The sequence below is a fragment of the Tribolium madens genome, unplaced genomic scaffold (genome assembly GCF_015345945.1).
Source record: "Tribolium madens isolate multiple individuals breed KSU strain unplaced genomic scaffold, Tmad_KSU_1.1 Scaffold_2;HRSCAF=44;Tcas5.2_LGX, whole genome shotgun sequence".
NCBI classification, from domain to species: Eukaryota; Metazoa; Arthropoda; class Insecta; order Coleoptera; family Tenebrionidae; genus Tribolium; species Tribolium madens.
Window position 1 is genome coordinate 3,179,098 of NW_025400995.1, and position 22,310 is coordinate 3,201,407.

At 34.1% G+C, this 22,310-nt stretch overlaps 5 protein-coding genes across 7 annotated transcripts in view; 3 read left to right on the forward strand and 2 right to left on the reverse strand.

Annotated features, from left to right (window-relative positions):
- LOC123006616 (hemicentin-2-like) overlaps nucleotides 1-10,148 on the forward strand; it is a 191,327-nt gene extending 181,179 nt beyond the window's left edge. Inside the window, exons 3-5 of the mRNA XM_044401230.1 lie at nucleotides 4,874-5,239; nucleotides 8,464-8,763; nucleotides 8,815-10,148. Coding sequence (XP_044257165.1) covers nucleotides 4,874-5,239; nucleotides 8,464-8,763; nucleotides 8,815-8,978 — 830 coding nt within the window. The 3' untranslated portion in view covers nucleotides 8,979-10,148. The remainder of the gene's footprint in view (nucleotides 1-4,873; nucleotides 5,240-8,463; nucleotides 8,764-8,814) is intronic.
- A 462-nt stretch (nucleotides 10,149-10,610) lies between these two features.
- Nucleotides 10,611-13,201, forward strand: LOC123006117 (bifunctional arginine demethylase and lysyl-hydroxylase PSR). 2 transcript variants are annotated; one of them, XM_044400323.1, is made up of 5 exons: nucleotides 10,611-10,776; nucleotides 10,865-11,223; nucleotides 11,273-11,469; nucleotides 11,590-12,158; nucleotides 12,210-13,201. In XM_044400323.1, the coding sequence occupies exons 1-5, from the start codon at nucleotides 10,707-10,709 to the stop codon at nucleotides 12,215-12,217; spliced, it is 1,203 nt and encodes a 400-aa protein (XP_044256258.1). In that variant the 5' UTR covers nucleotides 10,611-10,706; the 3' UTR covers nucleotides 12,218-13,201. The 2 variants fall into 2 exon arrangements, with proteins under 2 accessions (XP_044256258.1, XP_044256257.1); XM_044400322.1 differs by having other exon boundaries at nucleotides 11,590-12,151.
- Nucleotides 13,094-15,255, reverse strand: LOC123006116. Of its 2 annotated transcripts, XM_044400320.1 has the most exons (8): nucleotides 15,068-15,255; nucleotides 14,841-14,955; nucleotides 14,686-14,789; nucleotides 14,434-14,641; nucleotides 14,177-14,387; nucleotides 14,021-14,127; nucleotides 13,752-13,969; nucleotides 13,094-13,700 (listed from the first exon to the last, which is right to left on the reverse strand). In XM_044400320.1, the coding sequence occupies exons 2-8, from the start codon at nucleotides 14,852-14,854 to the stop codon at nucleotides 13,273-13,275; spliced, it is 1,290 nt and encodes a 429-aa protein (XP_044256255.1). In that variant the 5' UTR covers nucleotides 14,855-14,955; nucleotides 15,068-15,255; the 3' UTR covers nucleotides 13,094-13,272. The 2 variants fall into 2 exon arrangements, with proteins under 2 accessions (XP_044256255.1, XP_044256256.1); XM_044400321.1 differs by lacking the exon at nucleotides 15,068-15,255 and having other exon boundaries at nucleotides 14,841-14,987.
- On the forward strand, nucleotides 15,195-17,216 carry LOC123006115 (U3 small nucleolar RNA-interacting protein 2). Its single transcript, XM_044400318.1, has 8 exons — nucleotides 15,195-15,273; nucleotides 15,423-15,585; nucleotides 15,634-15,832; nucleotides 15,886-16,128; nucleotides 16,177-16,298; nucleotides 16,347-16,738; nucleotides 16,789-16,928; nucleotides 16,977-17,216. The coding sequence occupies exons 2-8, from the start codon at nucleotides 15,541-15,543 to the stop codon at nucleotides 17,204-17,206; spliced, it is 1,371 nt and encodes a 456-aa protein (XP_044256253.1). The 5' UTR covers nucleotides 15,195-15,273; nucleotides 15,423-15,540; the 3' UTR covers nucleotides 17,207-17,216.
- Nucleotides 17,207-22,230, reverse strand: LOC123006114 (fibulin-1-like). The gene is made up of 14 exons (XM_044400317.1): nucleotides 22,008-22,230; nucleotides 21,639-21,801; nucleotides 21,518-21,590; nucleotides 21,270-21,471; nucleotides 20,956-21,222; nucleotides 20,734-20,919; nucleotides 19,982-20,686; nucleotides 19,551-19,931; nucleotides 19,371-19,505; nucleotides 19,168-19,322; nucleotides 18,861-19,066; nucleotides 18,674-18,813; nucleotides 17,784-17,910; nucleotides 17,207-17,734 (listed from the first exon to the last, which is right to left on the reverse strand). The coding sequence occupies exons 1-14, from the start codon at nucleotides 22,051-22,053 to the stop codon at nucleotides 17,329-17,331; spliced, it is 3,192 nt and encodes a 1,063-aa protein (XP_044256252.1). The 5' UTR covers nucleotides 22,054-22,230; the 3' UTR covers nucleotides 17,207-17,328.
- Nucleotides 22,231-22,310: the final 80 nt, after the last annotated feature.

A 22,310-nucleotide genomic window follows, 5' to 3' on the forward strand; every position in this document is an offset into this window, starting at 1 on the left:
GAATTTATTCAGTAATGGATCAAACGATCAGTCCATTTGTAAATTAAATTAGCTTGCTATCACAGAATGAATAACGTATACACTTGACGGATTTGATTGAGAACTCTTTTGCATCGGTCGAATAGGCTCTGCCTACAGGCGTCGCAATTTTAGTCTGGCACTCATTTACATACCATTCAAAAGTGTTTAAATCGTACATTGGCTACAATAGAATATCCCTTTTCACTCCTCGAAAAAATACATAATTGGAACTGGAATGGAATTTTTAATCAACAAATTAGTGGCACTCGGCTATTATTACCACAACTGAATTACACTCACCAGAATTTAAACCTGAAAACTTTTAAATTGAAAAGTATAAAACTGGAAAGCCACAATGCACACAACATATCTCTTCAGCATGCATATTTAATGTTTAATTTTGCCTAAGTACACGATTTTGTAATATTTTTAGTAAAAAAGAACAGCTAAAGTAATATCTGGTTAAACTGGCAATGCAAAGTCCAATTATTTCAAGAATGTTCTCTTCTTAGCTGACGACATTCCTAATGACGCAAAAAGAAATAATAAACGCAACGACATAACGCAACTGAACTTTGTTTTCAACTATTTTTTAGCACAAAATGTAATAACGAACAAAATCCTTTGAGAATGCTCTTTACAGAAGAAAAACTGAATATTTTATACACCCGCAACGTTCGGATTCACGTCTAATACAACTTCCCTAACAAAAACACAACAAATGATTCAAAAAAGCTTCCATTTTTATGTAACTTACATGACTTTTAAATATTCCAACATTAATGGCGGATAGGCCGGAATAAAAATTAATATTCGATACTTTTCTAATAGTCTTGTTTTAAGCACCGCCAAGCATAAAATATAGAATGTATTAACGCCAAAAAAATTGCTTTAATAAAACAAAAATTCCGAAAAGTTTTATATCATAATTTAAAGTAACAAGTATATCAGTGAGGTTAAACTCCCTATAGTACCATCAATCAAACATTTTGACTGGATCTGCACGGAAAACACGAGTATTGCTTTCAAATCACAAATGCCTTTCTGTATTCAAGTCTCTTCGTAAAAATTCATATTCCCACGTTAATTTTGTAGTCAAAGTTTGGGGCGAGAGCTAAAAAGTTTGCACGTGAAAAAACTGATTTTGTTGTTGCTTTGCAGATAATTAATTCCGCAACTGGAGATCATTTTTAATAGATTGCTTTTAGGTTTTCATCGGTTAGCGAATTGTTGCGAACTAATTGTTATTCAGTGTATTTGCGGTAAATTATCTACCTGTCTTTGTAAAGTTTTAGAGCGTTGCAAGTAAAAACTAGTCTTAATTACCCGGAAAGCAATAGTGGTGAAATAATTAGAAATTTCCGTTTGATAGGTCGGTGCATTTCAGATGGCGAAATAAAGTTAATAGGTGGCGAAGGGAACATTACTAAGGACAATAATTAAGTTGAGAAGTCTAAAGCTTTTAACACACTTGGAAAAGAGCTTATCCGGAACGGATTCGGAAAAAATACATTACCAGAATAACAAACATTGGCTTTTACGTTTGGAATTCTAATAATTCTGGTAATTTGCGCTTTGAAAGTATTTCTAATGAACAATAAGTTTTAATCAAAGATTAAACCCGACCACTTCATAAACACGTTTTAGTATAAAGCTCAACACGATTTAATAAAACTTGGCGAGTTTTTTATAGTTTACAATAAGAGGAAAAGAAATGGGAGAAAATATTAAATTCTTGTGCACTCGTTGCTCCCCTATACCGGTTTTTAAACGCCTTTTATGCAAGTTTAGTTATTCCACTTTAAGGGCTGTTGCAGTTAATTAAATCCATGTAATATTTATTAATGCAAAGAGATGAAAAACGGTTTGAAGATTGTACATAGTTAATTAGAAAGCAAGTAAATAATTCCCCTTACTGTTGGTATTTTGTATTTCAAGATTCTCTTCAAGTGGAAATTCAAAACCATGGAATAACGAGTCTGCAAATTGTAGCGTGGAACATTAATGTTAGATAATCATTTGTTAATAAATGTTAATTGCAAGGTCCATCAGTAAATTACTGCGTAATGTAATGATTGGACATGATTGCTTCAGTTAAAATAGTTAACGTTGACTCCTAACCGACATAATGAACAATGCAACCAGTCTCCACCTGCAATTATGTCGATCGATTTACTTCATCGGATGTTGCGTTTTGTTTACGGATGTATCAAAATAATTCAAACTGTGCCATTCTATACCCTTCTCTTCAAACAAAAACTGTAATAAACTCGCTCTATGATAATCCTCTTAACGATCAAAACTTTCAACGCCCTCAAACTCCAACAACTCTTCTAATTGCTTTCCAATCTGAATAAACACCACAAAATTCATATCGACTCACACAACTTGTACTAATTTTTATTTGGAAATTTTAATAACCACAATGCAGAAACGTTTTACGGAAAGCATCAGTAAAAGCTCTTTAACAAGGACAAATTCAAATTAAAAATGGAATCTCTTATAAAGCTAAAAATTATAAAACTATATTCGTCATTATTTTTTGACATCGTACTAGTGATTCTATCTATTAATAATAAAAAACGTAAAACGTAACTAACAGTTTTAAAATGGTGGAAGCGCCTGGACAAATATTTTATTTTTTTGTTTGAAATTGTCTTGTTGCAAAATTTAGTTTTTATTAAGGTAAATGAAGTAATTCTGATGCTTGTTAAAGCATGTTTTAAGGGTGACACGTTGTAACAGTGTAAAAATGACTCCCCCGTTTAACTTCGGGGGAGTGTCAGATAATCTGTTGAATGTTATTTGACAGCTGTAACGGGTAATTTTGATTAATATCAGATCGTGTTAGTATGTAGAACAAATATCTTTGTTGAAATGAAATGCTTAGCTTCCAGTTTAATTGTATCTGGTTGATGTTGCATGTGGTTAATACAAACATGTAATGTTAGCTATTCATATTAAACAATAATCTAATTACTATTGAGCCGATGCAAAACAGCAGTTAAACCAATTTTGATTTTGAGTAGTAAAGCATCTTTAAACAGTTATGATTTTGGAAAAAGAATTAGTGTAGTAATTGAGTAAAAGAATTCACTCATAAAACACAGTGTGTAAAGTATAATCAGGCCTCTATTACTCATAAATAACGGGGAAATCTCGGCACCGGAATTATATCACATAAACGACTGTAGCAAAACACTTTCCTACGCCTTATGTTCCTGAAAGCTTGGAATAATTCACAATACAGAAGGGTGGGTTTCAAACTTACAACTACGTTTGCTTTTACAAAAATAAACTTTACATCACCAGGATGTAGAATATGTATATTAAAAGAGCAAGATTTTAAGGTTATTGTCTTCATCATAAAACTCCACAAACTACAAACCTCTGCTCCAAATAACCAAATATCAAATTTTACGACGAGAGTAAAGCAAAAACGAAATTGTTTTAAAAGCATCAATTAGAAGAGTGGCTTTCGTCGAACTGCTGTCTTTGTTATTTAAGAGAGAGTAGAAATAGGAAGAAAACGTAATTAAAAGTTTGTATTTTTATGTGTAGACTTGTGAGAAATAGTCGTTCGGAGTCTACTTGGGAGTGTTAAAATAGACGTAGGTGTGTAATTAGCAAAGTTCCCTGATAGTGTGGTCGAATGCAATGTACATAACTGTGGTGGCCACATAAATTTGTGGAAAACGACAATAAGGTGTGTTTACGGACCTACCAGTTTTATTAATGGAGGAAAGTTCGATAAGTTGTGAGACATTAACACAATTAAAAAAAATTAACTAGCAAATAGGAAATCAGACTAAATTTTATAGACCATTAACTTTTACAGAACTTTAACATTCTACAACACCACATGATTTATCAATATTCATCCGATCAATAAACGGAATCACTTGAACAAATTTTCTGAATGGGTGTGAAGTTCGGAAGTCGACCCTAATTTTTAATTTTGTTAACAGATTGCCTCATCTTAAAAAGTTCGTAAATCGTATGGAAGTTCTGAGGCCCAGGCAGTCGACTGTAAAATGTATAAAAGTTTAGGAGTTTTGTACCTACGCCTGTTTAAAATATGAAAGGAAATTAATTCTATAAGATGTCCAAACCACATGTGGCTTTAACTCGATTTGATCATCTATATCCGACTTCAACATTGATTTTACCTAAAAGAAAATCTGATGATCCTCCACATTTTCATCTCCCATTTCACTAATGATATCCCAATAATGAGCCCGATTTTAGTTGCAAATCAATTCGAGTTACGCGAATAAACCCGATCTAGTCTTCACTATTCCACCAGCCAATAATCTCTCCAAGTCTTTATGTCATTCATCCAAATGAAACGTGATTATATTATAAGAACTCTAAGAAATCGTCAATAGCAAACGGGTTAAGGATCATCCACTCTAGCATTCTCGATTAAACAAAGGATATTTGAATAATCAATAACTCCACGTCTCCCACATATACATATTCAACACCAACATCATATCAAATTACAAAAATTATCATCACATTTTATTTTCCAAAACCAATTAATCCACCCACCGCCGCGTCACACCACAGCATAAGCCAAAAAAAAATCACTGCTACAGCCCACTTTTTCAACACTAAATATGCCTTTTGGCGAAATTTTTTTTTTTTTTATTAATTTTATTCTAATTGGTGTTTTTAAAAATCCGTTAATCGTCACACACTCTTTGAATAAGGCGGTAGGAGGAATAGTTTTAAGGAAATCATTATTTTCCTGAGGATATAAAAGCCCCAAACCGCGAAAATATAATTACTGCATCACATTTATCCGGCTTGATGCTTTTAGATTCTAAATTATGGTTTGTTTTTTCAGTGTTTTCCGGCGGAGAAGCAGCCCATGCAGTTAAAAGATTCACAGGATTATACACTGGGCCATACTTTGATCCCACAACGACCACCAACATAACGACACAGTTGGGAACGCACGCATACCTCCCCTGTAAAGTAAAACAGTTGGGCAACAAATCTGTGTCGTGGATCAGGAGAAGAGACGCTCATATTCTCACAGTAGATAGGTATACTTTCATCGCCGACGACCGTTTTCAAGCTTTCCTAGTCGAAGCTACCGACACATGGACACTACAAGTTAAATATGTACAACCAAGGGATGCCGGACAGTACGAATGTCAAGTCAGTACCGAGCCCAAAATGAGCCATTTCATCACCCTCAACGTTGTAGGTAGGTAACCTAGGTACAACAGTTTCCACTCTCCCAACTTGAGTCAAAGCTAATTCAGTTACAATAATTGCCGAGATATTGGAACACAGAACTTTGATTAAACATAAATTATATCATATAAAATTTACAGGGTTAGTTACGGTTTGGCGAACGATGAACACCAAAAACCGTAATTTTAACACCTCTTTAGCACGCATTAATTAAATTAAAACAAATGCCAAATGCTTATTTTCTTAAAAGGAAAGTTGCTGGTGTTTAAATTGCGAAATACGATTTGTTTTTTTACATAGGGTTTACCTATGTAAAAAAAATTGAACACTTATTTACACGTCATTTCGTTGATCTACAAATATTTCTCACAATATGCACAGTCAGTGATGGTAAAAATGTAGCATAAGATGTTTCTAAAAACAGTCGCACAAAATGCCTATGCCTCAATGTTTTAATTCAATATATTCATACACTAAATTTTTCAAAAATTTATTTTATGCATTTTTACAACGTTTTTGTATTTACCCAAGTTTCTTGAACCCCGAAGAGTGTAAATGGTTTAATTTTAAAGTTTTTATTTTTTTTTATTTTTGTCATTTTTTTCAAACAGACACAGGATGTCCCAGCGAGTTGAAAAAGTCTATTAGTGACGTTTAAATAGTAAAATTTAAAAAAAAATGTATAAGACATTGATAGATACTAATCTAGTGCATCACTTAAAATTATTTTCAACCATGCAGCATGTCCCAAAAATACGTTACGATACAAACTTGTGTTTTTTTACATAAAACACCGTATGTTGCTTTGCATTTTTGGATGTAGCCTTTTAAAACAATGTTTTTACGCTAAACTTTTATTAGTCGATTTCGCTTAGTTTTAAAATAACACGTTTATTTTGACGAAAACATGCATTTTTAAAAATTTATTACACAAAAACTAAGACAGCTAGAACAAATTTTTTCTTACTTCTGGAACGAAGAAAGTACAGAAGTTAAAGCTGTAGCAATTTTTTAGTGTTTTGCATTTGTAAAGATTAATAAATTAAGAAGTTTGTTAAGAGTTAAATAACAGAAAAAATTTAAATAAAACTCCCTATTTTTTATTTTTGCATCTAATACATTGATAAATTGTCTATCTAAAAAAAAACTTTTAATGTCTAGAACTGATAAATGAAAAGATATGTAACATTCAATATTAATTGTAGCAACAATGCCTATCAATACCTGAAGCATTGTAGGTACTATGGCAACCATAGTAATTCCACCACGAATCACTTATCCATTGATTTATCCAGAGTTTGTAAAAGTCGTTATAAATACCAAAAATTCGAATTATTTTATTGTCAAAATAAAGAATAAGGGATTTAGTTTAACACAAATGTGATTATTAAGTGATATTTCTTCTATCTCTTGTGCAACTGTGCACTTTTTGGCTACTGAAACAATAATAATTTTTTTATGTTTAACGTTAAATATATTTTTAGTTATTGATTATAAACACTTAAAAGTAAATAATTTTAGAAAGACAATTTATAATCTTTTAAATGCAAAAACAATAAATAGGGTGTTCCATTTAATTTTTTTAAGTTATTGAACTTTTAACAAACGCCTTCATTTTTTTATCTTTGCAAATGCAACACACTAAAAAAATGTTACAACCATATAGCTTGTACCTTCTTCTTCGTGGTAGTAAAAAAATGTATTTCTAGATGTCTTAGTTTTTGTGTACTTAATAAATTTTTAAAAAGTGCATGTTTTCGTCAAAAAAACCGTCTTATTTTTAAAACTAAGCAAAATCGACCAATAAAACATTGTTATAAAAATCTACATCCAAAAACGCTAAGAAACATAGGTGTTTCATTTAAAAGAACACAAGTTTGTATTGTAACTTATTTTTGAGACATGCTGTATAGTTGAAAATAATTTTAGGCGATGGACTAGATTAGTATCTATCAATGTCCTATATATATTTTTTTAATTTTACCATTTAAAAGTCACTAATGGACTTTTTCAACTCGCTGGGACACCCTGTATAAAAAAAAATGTCCTACGTTAAATAGTTATCAAGAAAATTGCTGATTAAGTCAAAAATATCCTAAATATTAATTCAACTATAACTTCTACATGATCAAGAATTTTGCAGTTTTCTCGACGCTAATAGATTTCTCGGAACATTTTACATATGTATGCATAAAAATATTAACGTTTGAGGTACAATTTTGCCGCATTTTGCAAAATAAAAAAAGGAAAAATTTGCGAATCTTCTGAAGTTATGACAATTGTATATAAAATTGGAATGTTTAATTTGGTTCTTTCCAAAATAGTTTTACAATTTCAAAATAAGAAAAGTAAAAATTTGTCAATTTTCTGAAGTTATGACAACATTTAAAAAATTTGTATACGAAATTTCGAATGTTTAATTTAGTTGTTTTTAAAATGTGTATAATTTTAGTTTTATTACTACTACAAAATACTTTTGCCTGAGTTTGTTCCCCCCTCGCTGCGTCACTGCCGAGATGTACTTTTTTCGAAATTGGCAATTCATCTTAGACCGTTTTCTCCTTTCTTAATGACAAACAACCTATATATTTTTTCCACATTTTTATTTACCTTGTGATTTTTTTTACTGGTATGCTGTTACTGACATTATTGTGTTTACCAGATAAAAAACATGGACTAAGAATTTGGGTAAAAAAATTGAAGACAAATTTTCAAGTTTGTAAAATCTTAATTAGTGTTCTTGAATATTTTGCCGGATCAGTTGAGAAGTAGGTAAGGGTGTTAGAATTATAGGTTGAGTAGTCCTCCACTCAGTTCTTAAGGGTGGCTTATAATAGATTTAATTTAAAGTTGAGGGTTCAAATTTTTCGGCAAACAATCAGCTTAAAGATCGCGAAACAGTGAGAGAAGAGAAGTTTAGTGGAAATTTGACTTGAGTTGCTTTCATAAGGATCGATATGAAATTGTTGCAAATACTAAATGAGAGATAATCTATAGGATTGATATTATTAAAATGGGATTTATTTAACTGCTCGTCGAAATTCATAGTAGGATAAATTTAAGATGTATTGAAATCCCCTTATATACAATTTGGATCTGAGGTAATCATATTTAATTAATAGTGGCATAACGATAAGCCCCCTCGGCCCCGTGAGGCCTCGAAAGGGTGTTTCTAATTGAATAATTCTATTGTTAGGGCAATAATGCCGATTATAAGTAAAACTTCTTTTCTAGTCCCGAAAATTGAAATATCGGGCGAATCTGACATTTATGTGAAGACCGGAAGCACCGTAAGTCTAAAATGCGTGATCACCCAGTCTTTGGAGGAGCCCGCCTATATCTTCTGGTATCACGACGGCGAGCGCGTCCTGAAATATGATCGGAGTGCAATTGATATACGCACAGATCGTGTGGGAACAGACACCACAGTGAGCACACTCATCATATTCCACGCCCGGACGGAAGATTCAGGAAACTACACCTGCAGCCCCTCCAATCTAGACTCAGCAAGCGTTCTTCTCCACGTTCTCAACGGTAATCGCAAATTCGCCCCTATAAACAATTACTTAACTTGATTACTTCCAGGAGAGCATCCTGCTGCCATGCAAAGAGGCAAGAACTCGGCTTCTCCCATTCCTGCTTGGTCCCATCTCTCCATGGGACTTGGACTCGCGGCTTGCACCCCACCGAGATTCGCCATCGCCGTGGCCCTCAGCTTAGCAGTCTTGGTCGAACTGCTAGCTACATAAACTACCAACGTCCGCGCTTAAGATCATTGGTTCCATTTTTGTTACTTATTTTTAATTAGATTTTATATAACTGACTTAAGATAAAAAAGGAAGAAACGAGATTGTACTATAACAAAATTTTGCATTTTAGACGTTTTTCATTACATTTTGAAAAGTGTTTCATTTTACTTTACGACCACTGTATACGTTTTCAAACAATAAATCAAATAACTAATGGCAAGGTTTGAATTTATAGATGTAGGAAATATTTTCGTCGGTTGGTGGCGTAACGTTTGAAGAAAAAGAAATTTTCTATTTTCGTCATTGTGAATTTCTATTATTTCCATGTGAAAAGGATTTGTGTAATTTATGTAACGTGGAAACGAAATTTATCGCCTCTATTTGTGAGGACAATCTAATTTTCGATTTGTTGGTGTTAAATTGGAGTTGGATCCTTCCATAAATGAATTTATTGAGCAACTGTGATAAGACTATGTTTATTGCATGCTGTACGAATATTTTCATCAAGAATTGATGGTGATTGTTACTTGTTTTATTGTTTGAAAAATAATAAATGGTTTTTGTCATGTAACATTCACGTACCTACATACACGTTACTTCAGGAACTGTCGTCCTCTTTCATCTTACATACCCACATACACAATATAAATGTAATTTTTAATAAATGAATTAACTTCATGTGTGAAGTGAGACTACACTACTTACTGTTGAACTTGCAGTGTTTTGTTTGTAAATAATTCCAGGTTATTCAGTGAAATGGACGCATACTGAAATGTGAGTTAATTTAAGCCTAAAATTAAAGGTGTGATTAATTAGATAAGTTAGTTAGTTCTAAATGTAAAATGAATATCATTGCAGTTGTATTTCTGATATGATGGGTGAAAGAGCTGATGTATAAAGTATTTTTACTGTAAAAATTTTGATTATCTGTTTAATTGTTTTTAAAAACTCGAATGTTCGTTTTGCAATGCTGTAAATCTTTCATTTTAATGTTGTACATTATTCAAAATCTAGCGTTCATAATTCAAATAAAAATGTAAATGATCCGCTGTTACTCAAATCTGTGAAATTATTAGCCCTTAGGACTTACCTTTATTTTATATCAATTTTATTGATGTATTTTAGGTAAGTACAGAATGTAACCCAACTTTATGTTGAATAAATCGTTATAATAAATCACTCTTTCATTTAAAAACACCTCATCTAAACCAATTAAATGACACAAAATAATCTTGAGCTTGACATTTTATTTTATTTCAAATAATCAGATATACAAACTTTTGTATTTACCTTTGGTACAGTTTTGTGAGAGATGTACTACGCGTTTTTATTAGATTATAAATTATATAAATCTGCTTCAATTTAATAAATACATAGGAAGATTAAATAAATCATAACAAGTTACATAAACATTTTTTCTTTAATAAAACATTAAGCTTAGATAATAATTACAAAAACTTTTATGTTTCCATTAATTTATTTTAATCTAAATTACATAAATTTATGTTCTAAAGCATTTTTGATTTTTAATACAAAAAACATTATTGGGATTTATCAATTTGAAAATCGCGCGTTACGTGTCGCCAACCTATCTTGTGGCGGAAAACTGACAGTCAAGATTGCCACCTTTGGTGGAGTTTTGACTGTTGCTGATTCAGTTTCAACGTTTTGAAATAATTTTCTGTTTATTTTCACCAAAAATTTTTCAAATTGCTTTAGTTTCAAGGGATGGATGATGTTAATTTTGCACACAGGGCACGCAAACGTATAAAAGAAGTAAAGAAAAAAGCTCGACCAGGTAAATCAGTTACTAAACCTTAACCTCTTTCCCTTATTTTCTAGAAAAGTTGTAAATAACGTTATTAATAATTTTTTTCTTGACATAGAATTAAGCACTAAAGAATCCTGGATCCAATGCAATTATGCAAATAATTTTAAGAAATTTTGGGACTTTACTGACAACTGTGAACGCATTGATGAATCCAAAGTTTCACAGCGCGAATTTATATCAAATTATGAGCTTCCCTACAAACCAGTCGTTATCACTGGAACTCAGGTAGGCTGGAAAGCCAACGAAAAATGGACCTTAGAAAAATTGGTCAAGAAATACAGAAACCAAAAATTTAAATGCGGTGAAGACAATGACGGTTATAATGTTAAACTGAAAATGAAGTACTATGTACATTACATGCTCAATTCTAAAGATGATAGCCCCTTATATATTTTTGATAGCAATTTCGGCGAGGTATCCCCCACATAATCATTCATTCCAAAAAATTAAAACACTTTTACAGCACCGACGCCGGAAAAAATTATTAGAAGACTATGAAGTGCCCTATTACTTCAGAGACGACTTATTTAAATATGCGGGAGAAAACCGCAGGCCGCCCTACCGATGGTTCGTCATGGGCCCAGCCAGATCTGGAACAGGAATACACATTGATCCTCTAGGAACCAGCGCCTGGAACGCTCTCATCCAGGGCCACAAAAGGTACAACATAATCCAACCAAACTTTTTGTAGTGTGCTTTAAATTATAAAAGAAACATTGAACACTGAATTTCCTAAAGAATTTTCAATTGTTTAAACAATTAGAGGCTAATTTTTCTTAGGTGGTGTTTGTTCCCGACGCACACGCCTAAAGAACTGCTGAAAGTGACAAGTTCTACGGGTGGCAAACAACTAGACGAAGCAATCACGTGGTTCAACTTCATCTACCCGAAAACCAAAGAACCGTCATGGCCTGCCGACTGTCAACCGATCGAAATATTGCAAAAACCGGGCGAAACCGTTTTCGTACCCGGAGGATGGTGGCATGTGGTCCTCAACCTCGATACCACAATCGCCGTGACGCAGAATTTTTGCAGTAGGACTAATTTCCCAGTTGTTTGGCATAAGACAGCTAGAGGCAGGCCGAAATTTTCGCGAAAATGGCTCAAAGCGTTGGTTAAGCATGAGCCAGACTTGGCCAAACTGGCTGAGAGGATAAACATAGAGCAGCCATCAGGGATGGCGTCGGATAGTTCCAGCGACTCGTCGTCGAGTTCCAGCTCCGATTCGGATAGTACGGACTCGGAGGATGGTGACAGTGGCCAAGAGTCGATTACTGCGAAGAAGAAGAGGAGAAAGTCTGATAACGAATCAGAACGCAATAGGAAAATTTCTCGCACCAATGTAAGTGGTTAGTGGGTTTTGGCCCATTGAGGCGCTTGATTTATTATTTGTTTTGCAGAGCTCTGAATGCGCCACGGATTTTAATTCAAATCATCGAGCTTCCATATCAAGTCTGTCAACGGATGATCCAATGTCTGTGAGGCAAGATTGATATCTAAATTTTCAGATTGTTTTTTTTTCTTGTTTGTTTAGTTACCATTCTTTAGTCCGTTCTCCTAAAGGTTTATTAGAATCTTATTAATCTAGTTAATTTGTTTCCGAGTATTTAAACGTTGTATTATTTATTATCTCTTTCAAGAAAAATTGGTAAATTGTACACAATACAGATATTGTAAATTTGTGCCAATTTTTGTAAGAGGTGACTCCAGCAGTATTTAGAACGGCATAATTTACCAATTTTTTAAAGGGGTTATTGTTTAAAAAGTGATTTTCTATTTTGTATTATATCTTAGCTCCCTCAAAGATTATGTATATATTCCTTGTTGGGTCATTTTGTGATCTAAGCTAGTGCCTGAATTTGTATATTGGTATTTAGTAAATAACTGCAAATGTATACACAAGATGAAAAATTATTTAAGGCTCAATATTTTATTGGTTATTTTCACATAGACAAAGACTACTTAAGTATACATGAGGACAAATTGATATTTTAATAAAAATATTACTGACTGGTCGACTAAAATATTAAATTGTCCTACATATACTTTGTGAAAATTAGACAGTAGTAATTATTTTTTTAGTACAATTGTAGGATAGGAACACTCAATTTGACTAGGAATTATATTCAGTCACAAAACATAATTGTTCAGGCACTTTATCGTTTGTTAAATACTTCTTATTTATTTACAGTTCAGTTACTGGGCTACATACTTAATTTTAATCTGAGGACATAATTAAGTTTGGCTTATTTTGTTACATACCACAAAATGGTGTTCAAGCCCATTACCACCAAGTATTACTCAGAAAAAAATGAACAACTATGTAACAAGTGTAATCAACTTTCTGTGTGTGCCTTTTGTCTTTTGAATATTTCTAAATAAATATGAATTAATAAATACAAACTTTTATTTTGAACGAAAGGAACCACAAAACATTGTCATATAAACTAAAACACATTAAAATTAGTCTTTCTTCAAATACTTAAAATAGTGAAAATCAGTCTTATGTTTCATGCTCATAAATAAAATTATAACCATATCAGTAGCAATAGCAAAAAGTGTGCAAGTGAATGATGACATGAAATTTACTGTTTCCGGATTTACAAAAAGTATCGACATGCGAAACTGATTGTGTAAGACTAGAACTGAATACAAAAAATAAAAGCTATATTTACGCAAACCAAATTTATGGTAACAAAAGGGAGAAGGGCATGAAAAAAGGCAAATATCGTAGTAATCAGCAAGCGCATGCAATGCTTTCTCTTGCAGATAAATGCTACCCAAGACCAGCATCCACAATACCGAATACCTGAGATTATAAGTGGCCACCACCAAGATTATTGCCATTATATGGAACAGAACTAGACGTTTATCCTTCGCTGCTGCAATCTCTGAAAATACAGCAATAAAACTAAAGTGATATGACCACAATTCGCACTTACTGTCACGAATATATGATGTTAAGGGCAGGTTGATATTCAAAAAACAGTCCTTGATTAAGATAGAAAATTCAGCTACATGAAAGTCAAACATTGAGTGCTTTAACCAGTCAAATTTTTTTAAACCGAGTGCTAATGTCTCAAACTCAACTACTTGTGCGCGGTAATAATACCTGGTTCTAAACTGAACTGCCCGCAGAATTGAGAATATTTGTGGTTTTCTGAAAAAAAACTGGTAATTTCTGAAGACAATTAGAACTATATTTACTTACAGGAAAAAATCTCCGATTATGTCATATTCTATCATTTTAAACGACATTAGTTTGTAAAGAATAACCCGGGATCCCGCTGATGTCACCATTATCCACCAATTTTCATTCTGGCACCAATTTGAAATATATTTTTCCAGTATGCTATAAAAAACTTACCAATTCGTATCGCTTATCAAAAAGTTGCACAAACTCAGTAAAAGAAATCCAAGGTAAGTAACACAAGTATGAGACCAAAACAAACACTTTAGGCAGTTTAAACGTCGCTTTCTTCTCCAGTTTCTCAGCCGCACATAACAATTTTGTAGCCATAATTATGAAAGTAAGAACGAATTGATCGAAATCACTTCGCTCTGTGTGAATCCTAAAACTGTAAAAGAATTAAAATTATAACCACACCCTCACGAGATTGTTACCAAAACGAGGAATAAATTAAGATTAGTATTTTTAGTGTTTTTTGCATATTCCATTTAAGCAGTTTTTTCGAAAGCAAAGCAATAGAAAAGCATGCGGCAAAAATCACAATTGTGCTTATGGAAAACAAAAATAATTCAGTCGAGACTAAGAAAAATAAGTGGCCAACACCAAAATAACAGCCTAACGAAACAAATGCCCTGGGAACAGCTAAAAAGCAAAAATGTACTGTTAAATACCAAATTGGTGCTTACAGTTGTATGCAATTTCCGCGAAAATTCGGTTTGCAACAAATGCCACAGCAATGCGAGTTGCTCCCTGAGTGAGAGGAACAACGAGAAAGTCATTAAGTTCTTGCCTGAAAAGAAAATTGAATGTGTTTTTGTTAAAGTTTTACTTTGGAACTTACAAGAAAGCCTCCATTGTCAATTTTCGTACAAAATGTCAAATTATTCAATTGTTTTATGCCGCCGCCACTTTGATTAGTAGTTTTCGAAAGAAATAACCGGTGGCTGCAGGGGTACCTACATTGAAAATAAAAACACAAGTTTTTTTGAATACGCAAAAATTATCATTTTATTCGGAAAACAAACAAAAAGTAATTGAGATGTCTTTCATATATGCATATATACATACCCACTGTGGAATGTAAATTTAAAAACGTCAATGAAAAAATTTCTTATTTTATGTTCCTCACACTTAATGAAATTTGTGAATAAAAACTCAGTAATTAGTCTTTTTGTAGAAGAAAATTTAGAATAAATACTTAAAACGTGCGCGAGCTTCTTATTTAACTATGAGCGGCCAAACAGTTTTTAAAATAATGAAAACAAATTATTGATGTGAGTTAAAGTTTGCATATTTTAAATTTGTAGATTTAATTATAAGTCAATTAAATACACTAATTTATAAAACTTTATCAAGGAAAAAGTATTTTACTCTTGTTTTTTCAATTCCAAGGTCAGTGTCTAGTGACTTTTATATGTTGTAGTTTGTCACTGAGGAGCATAATCTAACCTCAAATTCAAAAAAGTTAAACAGATCAACACGTGTGACAATTATCTAAGGAATCTTTTACATATGTACAATTTTTATTAAAATTATCTACAATGTCATTTTTTATCAAGTCGAAGCCTGTTAACGGTCTTGCAAGAGTAAGTATTCAAGTTTGGAAAAAATAATGTCCACATTGTCTTCTCTAGTTTTCCTCAGATAACCGTAGAAAACGAAAAGCTGAACCTACATCAAGTAAGAATGAAGAAGTAACTAGTAGTGAAGATGAAGGAGATGACGAAAGTGATCATAATCTTAATGAACAGTCGTCTGAAGATGAACATGAAACCGCACAGGAGAAAAAATTAAGACTAGCTAAAATTTACTTGGAGGAAATTGAGCGAGAAGGTAACTTTTTGTGCGTAAGAAGCAGAAATTTACTAAGTATTTATTTTTTGCAGAGCAAAGGAGGTTACAAGACAAGGAAGTCAGTAAAGAAATTATATCAGAGAGACTAAAAACGGATCATTTGAAACAAATCGGGAAGTACAGAATTACAATTGCTGATAAGTATCAAGGTGTAGACCAAAGTAATTATAAAATTTTGAAATGTCGTGAACAACATAACACCATTACCTGCCTCTGTTTATCATCAGATGATAACTGGATTTTTTCTGGCAGCAAAGACGGAATTGTAGTTAAATGTAAATACTGTCTATCAAGTTTTAAAACGTATTTAATACAATTTTTAGGGTCTCTTAAAGAACATAAAAAACTTGGAATTATCCCATTTGTTAAAGTAAATGTTGGCGAAGTTAAAGGCCACACAGGCTGTATTTACAGTATAGCAATATCTACAGATACCAAATTTCTAGTAAGAATGTACAGGTTTGATCTAGCATTGTTTAAGATTAATTTTTAGGTTGTTGGAGATACTTCGAATTTAATTCAAGTCTGGGACCCCCACACTCTACAACATATTTCAACTCTAAAAGGACATAAAAAACCAGTCACTGCTCTTTGCATAAAACACAATAGTCACACCTTGTACTCAGCCAGTAATGACAGATCTGTTAGAGTGTGGACTTTAGATGAAATGGCGTTTGTTGAAACATTATTTGGTCACCAAGATGGTATTACATCAATTGACGTTCTTAATTCAGATAGACCGCTCTCAAGCGGGGGCAGAGACGGCACTGTGAGACTATGGAAAGTCAGTGAAGAGTCCCAATTGATTTTTAATGCCCATCCTGGGAATATTGACTGTGTTAAATTGATCAGTGACCAATCTTTTGTGTCAGGAGGGGATGATGGGTAATATGAAAAGTCAAGGCTAACTAAGAGTGTCATTAATTTGATTTTAGACAAGTAAGTGTTTGGAGTTGCTTGAAGAAGAAACCTATTTCATGTGTTAAAGCGGCACATGGATTTGATGCAAGCAACAATCAACCGTTATGGATAAGTGCCGTTACATCACATGTCCACAGTGATGTGATAGCGTCAGGTTGGTCATGCTGGACTGTTTTAGGTTGGTACTAATTTTTAATTTCAGGATCACATGATGGTTTCATTAGGCTTTGGAAGTTAGAAAATAAATTCTTACAAATAACTAAATTGTTTGAAATACCAGTCACCGGTTTCATAAACGCGTTGGCATTCAGTTCAGATGGGAAGACACTGATCGCGGGGGTCGGGAGAGATCACCGATTGGGTAGGTGGAACACTGTTAAATCTGCAGTAAATAGTATACACATTATATCATTGCAAATAAATGATCCTTGATTTATACGTATTATATTTTTTATTTGATTAAAATTTGTTTAAAAAAGTAAGTACAAACTAAGTAACTTTTCCAAATAGACTAACACCATTGAAAAGTCACACTATCCTTCACCTGACTAATTCTAAAACGGATAAGCTGAAACTACTATAAAAATATAAGAAACAACATTTGCTGTCAGTATGTTGTTTTGGTAGAGATGCATTTGAACTTTTAGTTGAATTTCTTGTGGGCCTTCAATCGATCGTACCAGAAACAGTTTCATAGCGTTGGGGTCAAGTTTGACCATTTTGAAATACCGTTCGTCGGCTTTTTCCACACCATACGGCGCTTGCACGGTAACAACTTCCATTGAAAATTCAGCCCGGGTTATGGCCCATCTGGGTCCATTTATCTGGAAAAATTGGACACTCTCCCGTAGTATTGGAAGTTTTGAAACGAGAGTTACGTAGTGATAAGTGTATTGCTCTGGCATTAGGATACATTGGACGTCTCTGCGGTCGCAGAAATTTTGCGGCAATTTACAACGCCTGAAAATAATTACAGTCACTTGTTTCAAAAAGTAGATTCAATGAATACCCTTTATGCTGGGGATCCCTGATGTAATTATGGGGGCAATTGATTGTGTAGCACTTATAGCCGCCACGGGTATTTAAACAAATGTCATCGTGGTGAGGACAGACGTTTTGTTGGCACTCATCAATATCTATAAATAAATTTCAAAACTTGTTAACTACACTTAACAACTTTGTTTAGCTTAAAGAAAACACTATGTAGATCATTGTAATTTAATGCAATAATATTTCTAGTATTGTCTTCTAATTGTGATACTCAAAAGACGAAGGCACTGTTTTTTTACTTATTTTTATACTGAGCTGTGGTCTGCGACAAAGGCAAACTTAAGTTTTTACTGATTTCAGATTATTGCCCATTCTTTTCTGAATTATGTACCACATTTTCCATAATTTTAATTCTTGAGACATGAAAGATATAAACCTTCAAAAAAAAACGATTTCAATGAATGTTCGTATTAAGTAGGCCGCATGTGCCAAAACGCCAAAATAGGCGCATGGAAACTTCCAATAATTAACCGTTTTACTTGTTATAATCCTTTGAAGTTCCAAGTTTTTCAGATTTTTTTGTGTTCAAAGACGTAATTGTGCTCTTTTGGTGACATAAGCAATAATTTTCGGTTTAATTACCTTTTTATGTAGTCTTTTGTCTGAACGAATATTTAGTAACATTAGAAAAGCAACGTCTTTTTCAATGCTTTGTGAAGAAGTGTCTCTTGCACACTATACTGATAAAAAAAACAGTGCTCTCGTTGTTTAGGTTTAACATTTATAAGTCAAAACTAGAAATGTTAAGTCGAACAAAAATTCGTCGATATTCGACAAAGAATAACAAAAATATTGCAATGTGAAAATCGCAATATTTTAGTTGTTAATTTTGGCCCCTAGTGTAATTACCGATGCAAGTTCTCCCATCGCTCCCTAACCGGTACCCATCTGGACATTTGCACTGGTAACTCCCCGGAACATTGTCACAAATCCCAACACAGAGTTTCTTATCTTTGAATTTCTCACATTCGTCGATATCCGTACACGTTCTATAAATAATGCAAATATTTCCTGTTTTTTGAGAAAAAAATTGTACCTGTTGTCATAACTTAATATAAAACCCTGTTTACAAGCGCATCGATAAGATCCCCAAATATTGACACAGCGGTGTTCACACAATCCTGCATTTTCTTTGCATTCATCAATATCTTCACAGGAGTTGCCCTTACCACGAAATCCTTCTTTACAGTGACATTTGTACGACCCGACTGTATTCACACATTCAGCATTCAAATAACATGCCTAGAAATAAAATTTGAAAACCCAACTTTAGAGTAACGCAAGGTGAAGCAAGTTCACAATTTATCTGAACTTGCCTCACCCTTACTTGGAAGGTAACAAACCCTGTAATGTTTGCATTCGTCGATATCTTCACATCTTTGGGTTCTGGGGTCCATGTGATGGCCCGGAGGACACTCACAGGTGTAAAATCCGTTGCCGTTTTTGCAAATTTGTGTGTCTTTACATTTATGGGTACCTCTTGTACACTCATTTATATCTTGAATTGAATTAAGTAACGACAGCCAAAAAACGCATATGTACTTACCAAGGCATTTCTCTCCCGATTCGTCCATTTCGTACCCAATTTTGCACTGTAGTTCAGAAATGCACTCATACCTACCGTTGAAATTGAGACATTTTTGACCCCTGGGACACGGGTTGCTTTCACATTCGTTTATATCTGGGATGAGAAAATTGACTAAAGTCTAAACAAGTCAGTAATTACCTTCACAGACACCGTGTTGGTTCATTATGTACCCCGGAAGGCACTTTTTGCGTGTCCCGATAAGAACAGGGTAATTTTGTGTACTGAAAGGTGTGGAGAAAACAGGGATGAAAGGGGTGGGTGCAGGTTTTGGTACGATTCGTACAGGGTCACAACGGTAGGAACCTAAAGTGTTGCGACACCTGAAATTGGGACCTAAACTGTTACAAGTGTGGGTGCCTAAGACACACTCATCGTCGTCTTCGCATAAACCATTGGCGTAATTTAAGGTGTAGCCAGTGCCACAGCCCGTTATTCTGGCACATAAATAAGAACCAATTGTGTTGTCACAGCGCTGGGCTTGGGTACAGTCGTGTAAATTTAATTGGCATTCATTTATATCTGAAAATTGATTACCAACTAGGGGAAAAACCGAATTTGTTTTTATTTACCGACGCAAGCTCCGGTTTGGAAATCTTTATTAAAACCAGGCTTGCACTTGCAAATATAACTTCCAATGCTGTTGTAGCATTCCTGACTGCTGTCACAGGCTTGGTTGTCTTCGGAACATTCGTCGATATCTATGCATGAATTAGTTTGCGACGAGTATCTGAATCCTGTTGGACACGTAGCGTGAGGTTTTGGCGTTGTAGTGGTAGTAGTCGTAGTAGTACTAGTGCTAGTAGTGGTACTGGTAACCAGATCTGTGGGTTTTGGGGGCAAAACTGGTTCGTAAGGGGGCCGCAATGGATACTCATAGGTCTTTTTGCCACTTTTTGGGACACAATTGTGCCCTCCCGGCTCATTAACACAGTCTTCATTGGGTCCACACGGGTCTTCATTTTCAACACACTCATCAATGTCGTCACAATTTTGTGTGAGTGGATTTTTTTTAAAACCGGGGGGACATGTTTTTTTCGAAACTTTATCTATGCAAGTGTAATTCCCTTTGGTGTTTAGACACACTTGCGATTCTTTGTTGCAATCATTGTCCCCGGTTATACATTCGTCGATATCTGTGCACGTCTCGATTGAGTCTTTGTAGTGAAATCCTGGGGGGCATTGGGGCGTGTTTTCCTCGCATTTAAACGAACCAATTGTGTTAATGCAAGTTTGTGGCCGTGGACAAATTATATCAAACTCGCATTCATCAATGTCTGAAAAGTTGTCTGAATTTTGGCGTTTTCGTTTTTTTCCCACTCACCATCACAGACTTTTTTTTCGTAATTAAATTTGTAGCCAGTGGGACAGTTGCCGTCTAATTCGATGTCGGTGTTTAGGTCGGTTTCGGGTTGGAAATTCGGATCGTCGCAAAAATATGAACCTTCTTCGTTTACACATTCTTCGTTGGGTTCGCACTGGTGGATTCCCTGGGCGCACTCATCGATATCTATTAGTGTTAATCAAAAAATTCTATTGGAAATACCTTTGCACGTTCTTTTGTCTTTGGCTAGCTCGTACCCTTCCCGACATGAACACTTAATTGCGACGCCTGTGTCGGTGCACTCATGATCACAAGGATTATTCACGGAACATCTGTCATTTTTTTTCGCTGACTTATTTTTATCAGGTTTGCAGGAGACCCCATCGCCCATTAAAGTGAACCCTTTATTACACGTACATTTGTACGAATCTTGGGTCGGGATACAGATTTGTGCACAAACGTCGCCAATATCACACACGTTTTCAAGAGCTAAAATTTAGTTTTTTAAAGGAATAAAATGGTACTGATGTACAAACGTGGTAGTGGAGAGTAAATTGTGGATGGGGTTGATTTAATTGCCGCAGTGGTTGTTCTTTCAGTTGTTGTGGTTGGAGCCTCGATCACCTCTTTGCAACATTCAGTAAAGGCTTTATCGAATGGAAGACCGAGTCCTGCCTCCTGACAAGCTTTCGTGGACTTGCCTGTGTCGCTACCCAATTGACAAGCCTCACAACAGTCCTTAAAAATATTTCGTAGAAAAATGCAACAGTTAATTATATTGTACTTTTTTGAAACCGTCTCCGTTACAAGATTGCCCACTTTTAGCGTCATTTATACCTTGATCGCATTGTACTTCCCTAAAAATTATAAACTAAGTTTGGGTTTGATTAGTGATTTTGTATTACTGAATTCGGTTTTTGCAACAAACGTCGATTGAATGGAGACAAGAAGACTCATCGTCTTTTCGTATTCCCTCTATAGGGGGCTTGAAAGCATCACACTGGAGCCCGGAATTAGCATGCTGGGTACCAACTCCGCAACAATATTTAAGTGTGACGAAATTTAATGCTAAAATATTGCAATTGATGTATTCAATAAATACAGAATGTCGTGCAGACATCAATAGCGCATTACCATAATTTAAAATTCTATTATTCAGAGGCCACGTTAATAATGACTTATTAATAATAACTAGCTCAAAGCCTATTTCCTTTATAAACAACTGACCTAGTTGTGCCCCTATATTAAAAAAATATAAAAATAAAAATACATACCTGCACTTAGAGGAATTATAAATAATAAAACGATGAGTTTGTTCATATTTAGCACTTATTTTAAATTTGAACTGCACTCATCACTGTTATCAAACTGCGTTTATTTACTGTTATTCTCTGTTAAGGGCGCAAGATGCATTTACTTATCTTGCCAAACAAATATTATTACGGACAAATCTACCTTCCCTCTTCTACACACCAACAGATAGTGCTTTTGAACTAATGTAAATAGGAATTTAAAATGTATCCGGTACGTATCACTTTTATTGGTGAACCGTCTTTTCCCTCCAAAATTCTAATTTG